The 19,793-nt window shown below is 37.6% G+C and overlaps 2 protein-coding genes across 2 annotated transcripts; both read left to right on the forward strand.

The window, feature by feature from the left end:
- Positions 1 to 3,124: 3,124 nt before the first annotated feature.
- On the forward strand, positions 3,125 to 5,250 carry LOC125271572 (butyrophilin subfamily 3 member A1-like). The gene is made up of 3 exons (XM_048195653.1): positions 3,125 to 3,221; positions 3,334 to 3,440; positions 4,202 to 5,250. The coding sequence occupies exons 1-3, from the start codon at positions 3,214 to 3,216 to the stop codon at positions 4,855 to 4,857; spliced, it is 771 nt and encodes a 256-aa protein (XP_048051610.1). The 5' UTR covers positions 3,125 to 3,213; the 3' UTR covers positions 4,858 to 5,250.
- Positions 5,251 to 10,931: 5,681 nt separating this feature from the next.
- LOC125271569 (NLR family CARD domain-containing protein 3-like) lies at positions 10,932 to 16,860 on the forward strand. Its single transcript, XM_048195645.1, is given in 5 exon segments — positions 10,932 to 12,811; positions 12,901 to 13,074; positions 13,575 to 13,748; positions 14,887 to 14,933; positions 15,033 to 16,860. Coding segments are annotated over 5 exon segments (2,700 nt in total). The 5' UTR covers positions 10,932 to 11,036; the 3' UTR covers positions 15,563 to 16,860.
- The last annotated feature ends 2,933 nt before the right edge of the window (positions 16,861 to 19,793 follow it).

The raw sequence follows: 19,793 nt of genomic DNA on the forward strand, positions 1-19,793 counted from the left end.
GCGAAATTTTCAGACCCATAGAAATAGGGCTATGATCAGAAATGAGAATATTATGATATTTGGACTGGGTCACCCCCTGAATGAGTTTCGAATCAATAATAAAGTAATCAATACGTGTATAGGAGTTATGAACGCGAGAAAAAAAAGAGTAATCACGGGCAGTCGGGTTAAGTAATCTCCATACATCAACAAGATTCATGGATTTTATCAAATTATTTAAAACCCCTACGGACTGAAAAGAAGGAGGAACTTGTGAGGAGTGACAATCGAGATGGGGATCCAAATAGCAGTTAAAGTCTCCAGCAATTATCAAATTGGTCGAGTTAGTGTCTGGAATGAGCCTGAATAATTTCCTAAAAAAAACAGGATCATCTATATTCGGCCCATACACATTAACACATGTAATCGGGAAATTATTAATGGATCCGGATACAATAATATATCTTCCCGCAGGATCAGACACCACGGAGTGCATTCGAAAAGGAATTGATTTCCGAAAAAGTATAGCCACACCTCTAGCTTTAGACGAAAAAGTGGCTTGATAAACTTGCGAAATCCAATTTGCCCTAAGCCGCGTCTGTTCATTGGGTCTAATATGGGTTTCTTGAAGGAAAATAATGTCAGCCGACAGTGACTTTAAATGTGAAAACACTTTCCCCCTCTTAATCGGGTGCCCCATTCCTCTTACATTCCAACTAACAAATGTAATATTCACTCCAGCATTGCTAATATTATTAGTAATAGTGCCAGTCATACATCATCTTCAAAAACCTAGCAAACGTAAAATCAGTAAACGTAGCAAGAATAAGCATTATCTGGTGCAACAGAAAACATAAAAAAGAACTCACGAACTCCCCAACGCTGCTCCATGAACCGAAGCAGCAAGTATTCCCCATCATCTCGGAGACAACAAGAGTGCAAGACTAACTAGCTTACCTTAGCCACAAAGAAGAGCAGGAATTATGAAAAACACACAAGGAGTAGCTACTCCGGAGTACACAAGGAATTCTCCGTCGCACAAATAATCAGTAATCAGAATCACGTACCACAGTGAAAGTTAACAAAATGTTTAAAAAATAGTCCACTTCCATTAGTCAAAGTCTATACTCAGACCAAGCTGAGTAAAAGCATACTTAGAGGCTACGCTGAGTCATTTGACAAGTTATCCACAAACTTCTTGGCCTCTCCCGGAGATTCGAAAGAGAGCTCGCGACCGTTGTAGTGCAGCATCAGTTTAGCTGGAAAACGCAGGGACCATTTCAACCCAGCCTCCCGCAGAGCTTTCGTTACCGAGCTAAAAGCACGTCGCCGCGCTGTCACCTCCGGTGTATAATCAGGGAAGATATGAATCCGCTTTCCTTTATATTCCAGAGGAAACTTATCCCGGCTCAAACGGAGGATCAAGTCTTTATCCCGATCATTGTGGATCCGTGCGATAATGGTGCGAGGTCTCTGGCCTTCAGACGGCTTGGGTAACAGCGCCCGATGAGCTCGGTCAATCTTCACGGGTTTGGGGAAGTTGTCTCGACCGAAAAGTTCGGTAATCAAGTCCGAAATGAACACTGATGGGCGCCCCCGCTCCTCACCTTCACTTATTCCCACAAATTTGAGATTCAGCCTTCGAGAACGTCCTTCCAAATCGTTCAGTTTAGCCCAGAGAGATTTGTTTTCCACACGCAAGTCTTCACACACCTTTTCGACCTCTCCAAGGCGTAAATCAGTACCGTTCAGGGCACCTTCTATCTCCACCATTTTTTGTTTAACGTCGGCCTGTTCTGACTGCATGTTGACCAGCGTAGCATCCAACGTATCCAAGCGAGCACTCAATGCAGTCATCTTATCCTCTATCAACTTTTTTAAATCATCCCCTTGGGCACCGATTGCGGCAAGTATCGCATTCACATTTCCCTGTGAAATAGGATCACCTGAGTTGGCATCCTCCTTAGTTGCAACCGTTTTTGAGGATTTCTTAGACGCCATTTTCCTGACAGAACGAGTCAGCGAAGTAACGAAAATCACCCTGAACACACTTAAAATTCACTAAATATTCAAGACAACTTACTAAAGTTGACTCTCAGTAAATCAATATCGACTGTGAAGTGGATTGACGGTACTTTAATTTAAAAAATATTCAAAATGTGATGTCAATGGAGAAGAGCTCAGAAAAAGGCGACTACTCCGTGATATGCGCACGTGCGCCCCCAAATATTTTCAAATTGAAAAATGTAGTTATTTGAACTTATAAAGTTTAGTTAAGTTCACTTTACTTTCAAGTTATTCCATTTTTTTTAAAGTTTTCAATACCACAGCTCATGTTCATTTAACCTAATTTGACTTATTTCTTAGTTAAATGTAATTGATTTGATTTGCAGTTGATGTTTCAGTGGCTGAAATCAGATCAATTATTATCTGGATCTTGAGCAACTCCAGAAGATGTTACGTCTGTCGACAGGTTTCCCCGCTGCCACTGGTGTCCAATCTGAGACTGAGAAACGTTTGTGATTCCTACCTGAGAGAACAAAACATGAGGAAAGATGGAGGACTGAAGTGTCAGACACATGGAGAGATGATTGTGCTGTTCTGTCAAACAGATGGAAAGGCTATTTGTGCAACATGTAAGAAACATGAACACGAATGGCACGAAACGCTGCCCTTACAACAGACTGTACGACAACGTGAGAAAAGGTGAGAAAGTGTGTGATGCTTCTTACATATTCTTATGTATAATTATTAAATGGGTATCACATCCCAGTTCATTAAAATTACAAATAGATTTCAACCGAAGTTTATGTGAACATATGTGTTTATCTTTAAAGGGGAAGCTGAAAGAAGCTCTTCATTCAGCTGAAAAGATTTTGTTGACATTACAGAACGGTACGTTACAGACAGCAAAATCTCCAAGTATGTTAAGGTGAGGCTCGTTTTCACAGAGGTTTATTTACAAAACTTTAACTAGCTTTTCAAGATACACCCAGCTGAGGTCTGTAGACTAATTGGTTAAACAAAATATGAATAGTCATGTCTTGGTTTAACTTGGTGCTTGGGTCCATGTCACATGTGCCAGATGTGGGCCGGATCTGGGCCAACACAATGTTGCTATCTGGGATGTGGTTTTTTTAAGGGTCGGATAAGTAGTAATGTGACTATTAGGCCTACATTTAACCATATTAACATGGTGTATTCTGTGCTTTTTCTTAGAATTATGATGGAACTATGAACAGGTATTTCTCATTTCTGCTTTATTACCGTTTTTTTTTTTTCAAATATTCATGAGTTTTAATTAAAATTCATAACTAATCCTGAGTCTGTGTGCGCGTGTGTGTGTGTGTTTAGAGCTAATTACACACTCCCAGATGCAGTAGCTCTTATTGATGTTCCCAAATATCTGGGCAACTTGAAGTACCAAGTGTGGAAGAAGATGAAGGACGTCTGCCTTTACTGTGAGTTCTAGTTCAGACCTGTAAGAACTACCAAAGTTTATCAACATAAATGACTATTCCTTGTTGTGATGGGCAATATGGCAAAATAAAATTACAATTTCTAAAAAATTTGCCTTACAGTGTTCCATAATATATAGGAGAATGACAGATCATTTAGGCCATAGTAAGGGTGGGCAAATATGAAAAAAAGATGTAAAGTATAAAATGCAATAAAACATGCAAATAAAATGAACTTCTTTAATTATAATTAAAGTAAATTAATCTAATTCTTTAATTATATTCAGTCACAGTCGGTTAAATAAACAAATGTAAAATAAAACACTACATAGACTTTACTGCATAGGTAACATTCGTTCATTTGTTGTGTTCGAATGGCTGAAGTAAATGGTTCGCTTTATGAATGGTGCAGATTCAGAAATTTAAATGCCACGGTGTTGCTCAGACATTTTCATTGACAAAATTAAGCAAAATCAATATCATATGATGTAAATGAGAACTATAGGTTCATCATGCAGTGAGTTGTTGCGTTGCATCATACTCTTCATCAGTCAGCTGCGTGAAATGTCAGATAATGACCTATGTAGTTCTGGTGCGGGGCAAGCGTGTAAAACATGCTGAGCATGTTGGGACGGAGGCACCAGAACTGCAACTGCAACCATGATACTATGATTTCTTGTCAAAAGCAGTTTGTGGTAACATTTTATTCATTCATAATCTAAAATCTTGATAATGCACGCCTCTAATTTTTTTGTTCTGCTCAGATCCTGTGATCCTGAATCCACACACATCTTCACCTAATGTTGTCTCTGTGTCAGATGATCTGACCTCTGTGACCTCATCACGACCTCAGCCCAAAGCTCTTCCTCTGCACAGGAACCGTGTGGTGCTGGGGAGTGTGGAATATGCTAATGGTGTTCACTCATGGGATATTGAGGTGGGAAACAGTCGGCACTGGACACTAGGAGTGTGTCTTGGATCGGTGGAAAGATCTGTTGTGCAACCTTTGACCCCTGAAAATGGCTTCTGGGGTCTCAGACGTGATGGAGACTCGTACATATTGATGGACACTGGGATGTCCAGATTAAACATGAAGAGAAATCCAGAGGTAGTCAGAGTAAAGATTGACTATTTTCCCTTCGATCATAATGATTTATTTCTGATCTTTCAGAATCAGAAACACTGGAGGAAGGTGAGCTTTTCTGATGCCAGGAGTGACTCATTTCTTGCAGGATTTACTAGAGTGCCAGTGGAGAAGGAACTCTTTCCTTTTGTGATCCCAGAAGATCAATCTGTCCCTCTGCGTGTCGTCCCAGCTAAAGTTATTGTGACTGTTGAACAGAAACTATCGTTCACAGAGAGAGTCTTGATCTTAATCTTGGGTGTTTTTGTAGTGGTTATAGTGATAATTCTGTCATGAGCGATAAAGCAAATGAACATCTGAGGAAAAAGAAAGTATCATCTGATATTCTGTGAGTCAGTCAAGACTTCAGTTCAACAAAACTCTGGTTCTTCATTTGGTGTGATCTTATAAAGCTATTGTAGATGTCGTAACTGTTTCAGCCCTTACAGAACAGAAATATATGGGAATATCCCAGCTAACAAATAGAAGCTGTCAGAACGTTTTGTTAACATTCTCTTTAGGTTATGAAAACATTTTTTCTGAAAGTTTTTTAAACTGAAAACGTTTTTTTAATGTAAAAAAGAATAAAAATTACAGTCAATAATAAAAACATACTGAAGCATATCATGAAGTCACACACAAACATCAAGATTTTGGATATAAATCACAACAAAGGTGACAAACAAAACTAAAAAATCTTCTTACTGCAATGCATGATGGGTGGTTTTAATAGTCATCCTTGATTCCCAAGCTTTTTAGTTTTGTCACCGTTGTTGTGATTCATATCCAAAATCTTGATGATGTCTGTGTGTGAAACATTATAAAACACTTGTGCTTTTTATCCACCTTCAGGATACATGATCATTTTAAAATAAGCTATAAATACCAAACACAATTAGAAACAGAACATTAGATATTCACTTTATGATGACTTTGTTCTCAACAAAGAGCTGATGACACCTGATTCTGTGTTATCTTGGATTTCTTTGTTACAACAAATGTGTCTAATGAACACACAGTTACAACAGCCAAATAAAAGCTAACACAAGAAGGACAAGCCCAACTAAAGCAAATACACTCCACCACGATGGTGACTTCAAATGAAACATAAACATCTAAACCTCTTTTAATTGTCTATAAGAACTTCTGTAGACGTCTGACAGAAATAAAGTCAGTTTGGTTAGTAATAAGTGAAGCTGGTAATGCCGGTTGTGGAGTTGTTTAATTGTCCTTTTTGCTGAGATCTTGAGAGATTTAATGCCTTTTACTTGGAACTGATTTTACCAAATGCTCAACCATCAGCTATTTGATCTCTTAGTTGTCTCATTAACTTCAGCACTGTTACAGTGTTTCTAACATTGTGGAGATTGGACACATATAAACACTGAGCAGTGTTCACTGAGGATTATGTTGTGTATGTTGTACATTTCAGCATCTATCCAGAGTTTTGTACCTTTAAATGTTTTTAATTTCATTTTATTTTACATATAAACATTTAAAAAAAAAAGTCTGCAAAGGGCAGCACATGTGGCTCACTGTCTCCTCACAACAAGAAGGTTCTTGGTTCGAGTCCCAGCTGAGCCAGAGTCTTTCCAACATCCACATTTACAACGCGCATGCTCCAACCACCTAACCAACATGTGTGCTTGTAAACTTGCAAAAATGTGTATATCCAATCAACAGTTAAAATTAAGTTGGTCAGACAATTTTTGACCCAACTTCATCTGTTATTGTGTGAGTCAGTGGAGACTTCAGTGAATCAAAGGTGATAGTCTGTAGAAACACTCTGGTTCTTCAATTGGTGTGATCTTATAAAAGCTACTGTAGATGTCCTCACTGTTTTAAAGGATCTGCAGACTCACTTTCATCATGTTGGGTTGTCAAGAATTATCCATTTTATGGTTTTGTTGTCATTTTTACCCCACTCTGTGTTTAACACTTGTCTCTGCAAAGTTAAAACTACAATTCTGAGCAATTCATATGTTTGGCTTTAAATTGGTGTAACCTTGACCTGTTAGATTTTATAGTTATCTGTTTATATTTCTTATTTCTTTTTTCCTTTGTTTTTAAAAACCCGAAATGTGTTTTTAGTCGAATTAATTTGACTGAATCTACTTGATTCCATTGTTTCAGCAGTGAAAGTAACTTTTAAGCATCAGATCAGAAGAAAATGTCACTTTACTGTAACAGCTGAACAGTGTAACACTGGGTTACTTGTTTTGTTCAATAAATTGTTTGCACATTGTGAATCACATTGACTGTCTGTCATGTTAAAACTGTAAACTGTCTAGATCAGGGGTGTCCAAACTTTTTTAAAAGGGGGCCAGATTCGATGTCGTGGACACATCTGGGGGCCGGTATATAAATATATATATATATATATATATATATATATATATATATATATATATATATATATATATAATTTTTTTTTTTTTTTCTTTAGGCCTATATGTTTTGTTTCTTGAAATCATAACAGATTTGACAAAAGCTTGAGCTGACAGTAGAGTATTTTGAGATAGGACACAGATGCAAATTTAATACACAAACTATATCTATAAAACTTAACCTCGTTTTTAAAGGGTGAAATTTAAATGTTATTACTGAGTTAGAACTTTATTCTTATTTAAATTAAAAGTATTCTTATTTAAATTAAAAGTACTCTAATTAGATCACCACAGGTAAAACCACACGTCACTTAGCTACATGGTAAAAAGTAAAAATATTCTTTCTAGAAGGCTTTAAGGTATTTAGTCTATAAACACATTTAATATAAATACGAATGCACAAAACTGCAAGTTTATGACATAAATAGTCTGTAATATGGCCTTATTGGCATTTAATACAAGTCTACATTAAACATTAAATAAAATAAGATATTAACTTAAATTTCTGACAATATACCATGGTTACAGTTAGTGTTACCACAGTAAATCCATGGTGAATTGTTGGTTTAAAAGTATTCTAACTGGATCGGCTCAATGTTTCTCCTGATTTGCACGTTAGTGTTGAATTAAATCACAGAGAGATTTGCAGCTTGTACCTGAGACCTCTACGCCGAACTTGAACACTTCTCACCAGCTGTTTGGTGGTCTCGAGACGTTCAGCAAGTAAACACATTTGTGAGCTTGTGAGTCGCGCGATGCACACAAGTAGCGCTGTTTCGTTCCGCTTTTGGTGCGTTAATGTTTCCCTTGCCTAAAATCTAGTACTGCCACCTTGTGTTGACATTGTGAAACTGCACGATTTGTAAATAATGCATGGCGGGCCACACATAATATATTTTAATAGACAAGCTGCGGGCCGCTTAAAATTCATCCGCGGGCCGCAGTTTGGACACCCCTGGTCTAGATCGTCTGAATGCTGTTAGTGAAAGAGTACTGACACATGAAGTACAAAGTTTATACTTTAAGTTAAAACACACACACACACACACACACAAGTATTGTGGATGCAGTCCTGTTAAACCTGTGATGACGCTTTGCTCCACTAGAGGGAGTAAGTTTGTTTAGTTACAAAACAAGACACACCTTAACCAGGTAGAAACGAAAGTAAAGAAGAGGAAGAAGAGACGCCATTCCGAGGCTTTAAACATGTTACATTGGGTAATTAAACAGCCACATATTTAGAGGTGAGTTCAAAGCTTAAATTCTTGATGTAATTATGTAGACATATACAAATGAGCTGTTATTTAGGTTTATGCTCTTCTTTACATGGGGTTTTAAACATTTCGAATAACTAAAACCAAATAACAAAATGGCGGAAACGTTAATGATTGACGTGTTTAAATAAATTAGGCCTACTTTTGATTTCCTGAGATCTTCGTTTTATATAATAGTTATCATTAAAAACATAAAAGGAAAGACGTCGTGTGTTTAAAGATGTATAGGTCAGGAATATCGTTTTGAGTTTGAAAACTTTTTTCCAAGACCATTATTGTAGATATGATGATCATATTAGAAGTAAAATTATGTTTGTATTTATGATCACAATAGAAACAATTTTAAAGAGTCAGTGATTGTTGATTCTTGCACAAACGCGAGTAAGACTAGTTATATCCAGCTGCAGTACCAGTTTCAGGAGGACACACACACACACACACACACACACACACACACACACACAAGCCAGGCCACGCGTCTCAGGCCGGAAGTGAAGGCGAACCATATTTAGAGCGGGAATTATTAGAGTCACGTCACGTACAGTTGTTTTAGTGTAATTTGAATGTAATATGTACGTAGGCTATGTAATAATATTTTTGCATGGATTTGATAGGATTTATGTATAACATTTAATAACAATACCTCAATTATTAAAAAGTATTGATATTTTTTATCACTGTAGTTAACTAGTATCACTATCAGTGTTCACTTAATATTCACTTCATGTTCATTTTGAAACAAATACTTAATGACACAAAGTATGGATTTTTAATATCAAATATACTTTTTATTTTAGAATTCAAAATAAACATTAAATTAAAAAGTGTAACATGCACTTCTCGTAAAAAAAGACACTAGTAACACTTTACAATAAAGTTTCATTTATTAACATTAGTTCACTGCATTACTTGTCATCATTTACCCTCAAGTTGTTCTTATCCTGTATGACTTTCTTTGTTCCGTTGAACACAAATGGATATGTTTTCTGGTCCCCATTTTTTTTTTAAGAACGACTTTTAAGAAATCCTTCAGATTATATTGATAAAGCTGATCTTCTGCTGTAGAATCACAGTGCTGCTGTAATCAATAAAGTAAATCTAACTCAGAGATTGGACTCTAAATGAGTTCAGTTAAAAGTTATCATTAAAAATTAAACAGAAATATGATTGTAATATAATAATAATAATAATAATAATAATAATAGGAAATGTATCAACTTATCACTCTTGAAAAGAACAGTTTACTTTTCAGTCCCATTATTTCATTGCATTCTTACTTATTACTTTATGTCTTACCTGATTGAAAACGAAATGTAAAGGGCTCTTTGGAATCTTCCAACTGTTTCATGAAAGTTTGGACGGCCATTTGCTTAGGGAACAGAATCCATTTCACAGCTTAATGCACTTTTTAATAGCACGGTTTATGTTTAATATAAAGCACATCCCAAAGTTTAGCAACAGTAGACTGCATTTTACATCCCTTTCTTATTCGGCTGATTTTGATGTTAAGTTTGGGTTAGGGTGGAATAAAAGCGCACCACTGTGAAGGAAAGGAAGGTGTGCTGAACAGAATGCAGCAGCGGTACAGTAATCGTTTTACCTCGATTATCTTGTTTTCATAATCGTTGGAAGCCAAAAACGAAATTGAAATCAAAAATACGACTAATTGTACAGCCCTAGGTGAGAGCACATGGCTTGTTATGTTTGTTTCTTTGTGCCATGTGCTCTCCTGTCTGTTGGCTGATCCCGCCCCTCTTGTTATCTGATTATTGGTTAATTTGCCTCACCTGTCCTCTGTTACCTGCTTTGTTTGTTCTCTTTATTTATTTTCCTTGTGTTTACAGTCCTGTGTCAGAGTCTTGTGTGTGTGTTTTTTTTTTGTTTTTTTTATATATATAAAAATCCCATCTCTGCATTCTTGCATCCTCATCTCATCCCTTTACCCAGACCCTGACAGAAGAACACTAAAATGAGTCTCCATAACGAGAGAGAAGATGAGGACACTGCCTCTGAAATGAATTCTCAATCTCCTGGATCAAGCTGTGAGTCTGTGGATAGTGAACAATCCATGAGGAATATACCCTCTGGATCCAGTGATGGAACAGTGACCTCTGACCCCAGGTAAGACACTGGCCATTTTAGCACTGACACATGCTTTTATTCAAAGTGATTTACAGTGTATTCCAGAAGCCTGTAGTGGGCCAGTGGTGATACTATTACAGAGAAGCACAAAATCACTTTCCTGAACCTTCACTGTCACTGTTTCTCACTAGTGGAACAGTCTTCCTCAGTTTAAAGAGTTCTCTTTGAGCACATGACTAAATCCTGTTAAACCACTACTCACTAAACAATGTTATGTCATAACATTACAGTTGTCATAACAAATCAGTTGTTTTGATGTTTTTGTCAGTATCATCAGGAGGAAGAGAAAGAGATCAGAGTCTCCAGAACCCAGCGGTGTGTCTCTGAAGAGTAACCAATCCATGATGCATCCCCTTGGATTCAGTGATGAACTAGTGACCTCTGATCCTTTGTTAGTATAAACAGTTATTTGCTATTTTAGTGTAGTGTATTTCACATGAATTATAACTTAAGACTCAATGAAAAACGCTAAATGTACTCTAAAATATTTAAAAGGGCACTGCACAGTGGTTCAAGTCAATGTATTTCTGAAGGTCTTTTTTTTGTTTGTTTCAGCAAGGAGATACCTGGCCTGATCAGATCTGTGCTGTCCTCTACATCACACTATCAGACTCACAGCAGGAAGGACAAAACTGAAGCAGTCCTGCAGACACACACACTGGAGACTAAAGCAATGCAGAGAGTCAAAGACCAGCACAAAACCAGCATGAAGAACAAGTATGAGAGATTATTTGAGGGAAACAAACTCCAAGAGAATCAAACCCTCCTGAACAGGGTCTACACACAGCTCTACATCATAGAGGGAGAGAGTGAAGGAGTGAGTGAAGAACATGAGGTTTTACAGATGGAGAAAACAGTCAGAATACAACACTCACAAGACACTCCTATTGACTGCAATGACATCTTTAAAGCCTTACATGAACCAGGATGTGAAGAGAAAGACCAAATCAAGACTGTTCTTACTAAAGGCATCGCTGGAATCGGAAAAACCGTCTCTGTGCAGAAGTTCATTCTGGACTGGGCTGAGGGAAAAGCCAATCAGGATGTAGATTTCATGTTTGTGCTTCCATTTCGAGAAATGAACTTGATCCGAGATCATCAGTACAGTCTTCACGACTTCTGACATCCTTCTGACATCTGACATCCTGAACTTCAAGATCTGGACTCAAAGATTTATGAGGAGTGTAAAGTTGTGTTCATCTTTGATGGTCTGGATGAAAGCAGAATCACACAGATGTTTTCAGATGCTCAGAAAGTTTCTGATGTGACTGAGACTTCATCAGTGGGTGTGTTGATGTCAAACCTCATGAAAGGAGAGCTGCTTCCCTCTGCTCTCATCTGGATCACCTCCAGACCAGCAGCAGCCAATCAGATCCCCATCAAATACATCAACCGTCTGACAGAAATTCAGGGATTCAATGAGCCTCAGAAGGAGGAATATTTCAGGAAGAGAGTCAGTGATGAGCATCAAGCCAGCAGAATCATCTCACACATCAGAAGAGCCAGAAGCCTCCACATCATGTGCCATGTACCTGTCTTCTGCTGGATCTCATCCACTGTGCTTCAAAAGCTCCTGAAAGAAGATCTGAGTGCAGAAATCCCTCAAACTCTGTCTGAAATGTATATCCACTTCCTGTTGATTCAGATCAACATGAGGAATCAGAAGTATGAAGAGAGAAATCCAGAGAAACTCCTGCAGTCCAACAGAGAAGTGATTGTGAAACTCGCTGAAGTGGCTTTCAAACAGCTGATGAAGGGCAATGTGATGTTCTATGAGGAGGACCTGAGAGAGAGCGGCATAGATGTCACTGATGCCTCAGTGTATTCTGGGATTTGCACTGAGATCTTTAAGGAGGAATCTGTGATTCATCAGAGCAAAGTCTACAGCTTCATTCATCTGAGCGTTCAGGAGTTTCTTGCTGCTTTCTATGTGTTTTACTTTCATGTAATTTTAATTATGCAGGGACTGAGGAATTTTGCTTCAATACAAATTTTGCTTAAAGGTGCAGTAGATAAAGCCCTCAAGAGTAAAAATGGACACCTGGATCTGTTCCTGCGGTTCCTGCTGGGAGTCTCACTGGAGTCCAATCAGAGACTCTTACAGGATCTACTGACACACACAGAGAACAGCTCAGAGAGCATCAGAGAAACCACACAGTACATTAAAGAGAAGATTAAAGATAGAGATCTCTCCACTGAAAGATCTATCAATCTGTTCCTCTGTCTGCTGGAAGTGAAAGATCAGACTCTGTCCAGAGAGATTCAGGAGTTTGTGAATTCAGACAAACACTCAGAGAAGAAACTCTCTCCTGCTCACTGCTCAACAATCGCCTACATGCTTCAGATGTCAGAGGAGGTGCTGGATGAGCTGGACCTCAAGAAATACAACACATCAGATGAAGGTAGAAGAAGACTGATACCAGCTGTTATCAACTGCAGAAAAGCTCTGTGAGTGTTTAAATTTTGAATATTTACTATAAACAAGTTAATTTCTCTGTAGTAACGCTAACTTGTTCAACTACATATTTCTCCCATAGTCTTGCTGGCTGTAATCTCACTGCTCAGCATTGTGAAATTGTCTCATCTGCTCTTCAATCCTCAAACTCTGTCCTGAAAGAGCTGGATCTGAGTAACAATGACCTGCAGGATTCTGGAGTTAAAATTATTTCTGATGGAGTGAAGAGTCCAGACTTTCAGCTGGAGATACTGAGGTGTGTAGTAGTGTATTTTTTTATGTCTTATCTCCAGATTCCTGATGGAGGTCTTTATTAATCCCTGACTTTTATCTGTTGGAGTCCAGATACAGATGTGTTGTCTACCCCAGTTTTGAAGATTACAATAATTTTCTCTATATAAACTAGGATGTTAATGTGATAGTTCACCCAAAAAAGAAAATCCTTTGATTTACTGACCCTCATGGTGTTCCAAACCTGTTTACATTTCTTTGCTCTGTTGTACACAAAGGAAGATTTTTGTAAGAATGTAACCAAGCAGATCTCGCCCCCCCATTGACTACCATAGTATTTTTTTCCCTACTGTGGTAGTCAATGGGGGACGAGATCGGCTTAATCTGAAAACATTCTGTATACATGGAAAAGTACATAAAAACAATGCCAGCAAGAATGCAACCATTTATCAAGGCCAAAGGAAGCCACACAAAATATTTAGGTTATGTATATACGTGTGTGTGTGTGTGTGTGTCCATCTACAGGTTGTCAGGCTGTATGTTGACAGAGGAAGGCTGTGGTTATGTGTCTTCGGCTCTGAGTTCAAACCCCTCACACCTGAGAGAGCTGGATCTGAGCTACAATCACCCAGGAGAATCAGGAGTCCAGCTGCTCCATGACAAACTGAAGGATCCAAACTGCTCTCTGCAGATACTCAAGTATGTGGGGTAATTGTGATATCTGTATGTTATTTGGATCATATTGGACTAATCTTTTGTTAAGAAATTGTTTTTGTGTATATTATTAATGCTGTGTTAATACCTTAACACATTTGAGTTATTTTTTGTTTGTTTAATGTGTTAAAAATATTTTAACTCAATGACTGCAGCATAACTTTTTCTCAGTCATCCTTTGGCTACCGTTACATTATATGATCAGGCTCTTATTCATTCAGATTCTTTTAAATCATTCAAGCACCACAAGACAAAAGAGAAGGCGCTGTTTGTGATTTTTCTGTCTACGTGACACATGGCTCACAGAAAGATGCGCGCCAGTATCTTGCGCACAGACAGAGCACCAGAATAAGATTATGTATTGTTTTGCTAATATGAAGTACTGGAAATTCAGAATATTTTCTGAAGCAGTTCTGATGCAGCAGACTAATGCTGCACTCACACGGGGCGTGGGCATCAACGCTTGATGGAGGGAGTGTCTGAAGCTTGAGCTGACGCGACTGTTATAGGGATAACAGCCAATCACATTACTTTCCGGTGTTGCATGAACGCAATTAACTAGCGTCTGTGATCTGATTGGCTGACCCCTGCGTTGGTGCTTGAAAAGTTGAGAAATCTTCAACTTCTGCTGTGAACAACGAAGTGAAGCGATGCCACGGAACCCACAATTCAGTTCAGCAACACATGTCGTCATCCATTCAAAGTAAATGAGAAACGTTAATGCCGATGCCTCGTGAATGTAGCGTAATGCTTCTTAGGGTGCTTTCACAAGTATGGAAACCTAAAAGGCCATTAATTATTATTTTTTATTTCTTGTTTTCTCATGATCACAACTAGGTTTTTTAATGTTTAGATCACGTGAAAACAACTTGTGTTGAGATAATGAGAAATAATGAAAGAAATAAAATAATGCTGCATGCTTGACTTCCGTAACAGGGAAACTAATGCTATGCGTTTTCTTTTGAATCATACTTTTAACTGTGTTGAGTCTATCAAGTTCAAATGCAGAATTTAATCATCTTTCTCCAAACGCTGCTGCTGTAGCTCTTTTTTTACAAGAGTAAATCAAATTCATTGCATGTTAGTTATCAGTCCATTGTACATTGTTTTTGTCTCTGTATAGTTTGGACCATGGAGGACATTTCAGGATCACACCAGGACTGAGAAAATGTAAGTCCGTCCTCTCTCTAACACACATGCACACAAACAAACACACCTATGCATATTTAATGATGTTGTAGATGTTCTGATCTTTCTTCTTGTGTTCAGATGCCTGTGATCTCACACTGGATCCAAACACAGCACACACTCAACTCATCCTGTCTGAGGAGAACAGAAAGGTGGCACGAGTGGAAGAGCATCAGCCGTATCCTGATCATCCAGAGAGATTTAAGCACTGTGAGCAGGTTTTGTGTCGAGAGAGTCTGTCTGGACGCTGTTACTGGGAGGTTAAATGGAGTGGATACGGTCATGTAGCAGTGGCATATAAAGGAATCAACAAGAAAGTAGGCAGTGACTGTCGGTTTGGACTCAATGAACAGTCTTGGAATATTTACTGTTGTGATGATAATTACACGGTCTGGCATGATAATAAGAGCACAAACATTCCCCCATCTTCATCTTGTTCTCACAGAGTAGGAGTGTATGTGGACGTGTCGGCTGGCACTCTGTCCTTCTACAGTGTCTCTGACACACACACACTCACACACTTACACACATTCAACACCACATTCACTGAACCCCTCTATGCTGGATTTTTGGTTTATCCAGATTCTTCAGTGTCTCTGTGTCAGATTTAACAACCTGCTGTGAGGAACCTCAGAGACATCCGTGGAAGGTAATTTCAATGAAGAGGTTATTGTGATTAATTCAAATTGTGATGCTTGTGCAATTGCAAGTTCAAATTAAAAGCTGATTAGTCTTGCCATAGATGTAATTGATAAGATTATACATTGTTTTGCTAATATGAATGAATTACTGGAAATTCAGAATATTTTGTGAGGCAGTTCTGATGCAGCTTCTTAGGGTGCTTTCACACTTTTTCCATTGCCTGGTCCAAACCAGAGATCAATTGCTCCCCCCTCTACCCTGCCCCTGCTGGACTGTGTTCATTTTATTTTTTTGGGGGGTCTGCATCATGGTGCATTTGTGCAGTCAAAGCAACAGCTGTTTACCCTGTTGCTCGGTAACAGCAGCGCAATGGAGGTGGCAAAATACATAGTGATCCTCAAATCACTTTTATATCTAGTTTTTTTAACAGTTGGTTTTGTTTCTAGCACATAAAATCATTTGCATCAATCTGTCGAGAATGTACTGCAAATGTTCTAATGTTTTCACATCATCCAAAGTGTTCAAACATCATCTAAAGTACCCTTAAACTCTCCATTAAACAGGACAGCTAATTATAATAGCTATAGCTATTATATATTCACATGAGCTAGATAAGTTGCAAAAGGCTCTTTTTTCTGAACATTTCATAATTTTTTAATTTTCAATCATTTTGCCGTCCCAATTTTTAGGTCACTGGTATCATGTATTGTCTGTTATTATGTGTGTGTGGGTCAGTGGAGACTTCAGTTCATCAAAGGTGATGGTCTGTAGAAACACTCTGGTTCTTCATTTGGTGAGATCTTATAAAAGCTAGTGTTGATGTCCTCACTGTTTCAGAGGATCCACAGGCTCACTTTTGTCCTGCTTAATTGTCACACACTGTTACTGTTAATGTATTTTCTCTCTGTTCAAGTTAAGTTTTCAAATTAAAATTATGTCATCATTTACTCACCCTTAAATTGTTCCAAACCTGTATGAATTTCCTTGTTCTCCTGAACACAAAGGAAGATATTTTGAAGAATGTTTGTAACCAAACAGATTTGGGACACCACTGGCTTTTATTTATTTTATTTAATACTTCCTATTATGGTAGTTAATGGTGCCCCAGATCTGCTTGGTTATAAACATTCTTCAAAATATACAGGTTTGGATCAGTTTAAGGAGTTTGAGTAAATGATGACATAATTGTCATTTTTGGGCAAACTATCCCTTTAATGATTGATATAACATAATGACAAACTTTTGCTGCACTAAAATTGAATTTATGTTTTGTTGTCATTTTTTTCTATTGTCTTTGCAAAACGTCTGCTAGCTAAAAAATCTAAGCAGTTTGTGTTTGTTTTTTGTTTTGTTGCTACTTTGACATGTTACATTTTATATTTATCTGTCTATCTTTTATGTAAACATTAAACAATGAGATGATGCAGTGATTTAGTGTGTTTAAAGCATGTGTCTGTGGACAGACGTCACACTCACACTGTCTGCTCTCCTTCATTTCATATGTCATTTAAGTATATTCAACTTGACAAATGTAGTTATTTGAACTTGGAATGTTTAGTTAAGTTCACTTTTACAAGTTTTCAATACACAGCTCATGTTCATTTAACCTAATTTGAATTATTTCTTAGTTAAATGTCATTGATTTGATTTGTAGTTGATGTTTCAGTGGCTGACATCAGATCAATTATTATCTGCAGTAGAAATGAATTTAAATGGAATAAAGTTCTCAACTGAAACATGACTGAAACATTTGAAATAAAATAATTATTTACACCTGACATAAAATAACAATTTAAATAAAATAAATATTTATTGGTGGAATTAAAAAAATAAGCCACTTTAGGTTACATGAACATTAACTTGAGTATTGACAACTATTGAATTGCAAGTTTAAATTAAATTTGTCAAGCTGAAAATACTTAATAATACAACTTAAATAAGTCACTGTAAATTACTTCCTCAAAGTTAAGTGAAGTTAAATGAACAAAAAACAGGAGGTTTTACATAAAGATTTTTTTTTTTTCCCAGTCTTTATTCACCTTTCTAACTCCTCATAAAAATAGATGGCTGAGCATAAGAATGACTTTTGCTCAAGCTCCTTGTTTCTTTTCTCTTTCTCTGTTTCTTTTTTTTCCTTTCTTTCTTTCCCTTCTTCATACCTCTCTGGTGGGTGACCTGTAGTGTCCTGTATGTACTGAACTCTTCAGTGATCCTGTGTTATTGAGCTGTGGACACAGTTTCTTACGGTGGCCCAGTAGTGCACAACACAACGAAATTAAAAAAGCAAACATAAGTTCACAACACAACGAAATCGAGACACAACACAACAGAATCGAGCCACAACACAACGGAATAAAGCCACAACACAACGAAATCGAGCCACAACACAACGGAAATGCTCCCGACCACTAGGGGGCTCTCAGAGCTCGGTAAAGTTAGTTTTCCTTGCCACTGTTCTATAGAAACGGCAGTAATATCAATACCACGATTAGTTTAAACAGTGTGTAACCACTGCATATCGACATGAAATATTAATTCAATATCACCTACGTGCAAAATAGCTTCATATTTAGGCCTATAATTGTGAATGATTTGACGCGCTACCACGGCGCATGATGAAGGGAACGTCTGCCAATCCCACTAAGTGGTTAAAACGTATAATTTGTATTCATTAAAATTACTTTTAACATTTAAAAACAGACATATTCAAATTCCAAAGCTTGTCAGTCTTACCAACAGGAACTAACAACCTCTGGAATTTGAACATGTCTGTTTTTAAATGTTAAAAGTAATTTTAATGAATACAAATTATACGTTTTAACCACTTGGTGGAATTGGTGGATGTTCCCTTTATCATGCGCCGTGGTATCGCGTCAAATCATTCACAAGTATAAATATGAAGCTATTGTGAACGTAGTTGATTTTTAATTAATATACCATGTCGATATACAATGCTTACATACTTAAAACTAATCATGGTATTGATATCTTTGTAAAACTGTCGACTTTATAGAACAGTGGCAAGGAATAGTAATATTACCTAGCTCTGAGAGCCCCCAAGTGGTCGGGAGCATTTCCGTTGTGTTGTGGCTTGATTCCGTTGTGTTGTGGTTTAATTCCGTTGTGTTGTGGCTTTATTTCGTTGTGTTGTGGCTTGATTCCGTTGTGTTGTGGTTTAATTCCGTTGCGTTGTGGCTTGATTCCGTTGTGTTGTGGCTTATTCCGTTGTGTTGTGGTTTAATTCCGTTGTGTTGTGAACTTATGTTTGCTTTTTTAATTTCGTTGTGTTGTGCACTACTGGGCCACCGTAGTTTCTGCCATTAGTGCATAAATGATTACAGGATCTTGAGCAACTCCAGAAGATGTTACGTCTGTCAACAGGTTTCACCGCAGTCACTGGTGTCCAATCTGAGCCTGAGAAATGTTTGTGATTTTTACCTGAGAGAACAAAACATGAGGAAAGGAGGAGGACTGAAGTGTCAGACACGGAGAGATGATTGTGCTGTTCTGTCAAACAGATGGAAAGGCTATTTGTGCAGCGTGTAAGAAACATGAACACATATGGCACGAAACACTGCCCTTACAACAGACTGTACGACAACGAAATGTGAGAAAGTGTGTGATGCTTCTTAGCAGATACTTATTTATAATTATTAAATGCTTGGGTGTCACATCCCAGTTCATTAAAATTACAAATAGATCCAGGACCTTTATGTGTGTGTGTCATATAGTCTGACCCTCACAGCCTCATTTTCATACATGTAAAATTCAATGTTACACTTCCTCTGACTAAGGTCTGTATATTAGACCTTATTAGAATTTAATCATTTACATGTTTTCGACTGGTTTTGTCCAAAGATTTTGGTAATGTGACCTAAAAATGTGCTTTATATGGTAACATCTAAATTAAACAGTTTTAATTAAAACCGAAAACATGTTGCAAAGACACCAGTAATGACCCCAGCAAACACAATGTTCCCCTGACGTCACGCAGCGTCCATCAGGTTATCATTACTTTCAATCTAGGTCATCTAAATAAGAAAATAGCCTATTAAGTCTTTGCGTATTAAGCATGGTATTCTTGCTGTGGTGATAGCAGATCAATCTGAATGGCTGTTTGAAATATTTAAATACTGTTCAGAAGCAGAAAGCTGTTTTGCTTACGAGTTACCAGAGTAACTGCTGTATCTAGCAGCGCCA

Source organism: Megalobrama amblycephala, linkage group LG7, assembly GCF_018812025.1.
Source record: "Megalobrama amblycephala isolate DHTTF-2021 linkage group LG7, ASM1881202v1, whole genome shotgun sequence".
NCBI lineage: Eukaryota > Metazoa > Chordata > Actinopteri > Cypriniformes > Xenocyprididae > Megalobrama > Megalobrama amblycephala.

Bases quoted from the DNA above. Each gene is read 5' to 3' on its own strand.
- LOC125271572 (XM_048195653.1), top strand. The intron at 3,441-4,201 runs GTGAGTTCTAGT...TGTTCTGCTCAG, and splicing joins GAAGGACGTCTGCCTTTACT to ATCCTGTGATCCTGAATCCA.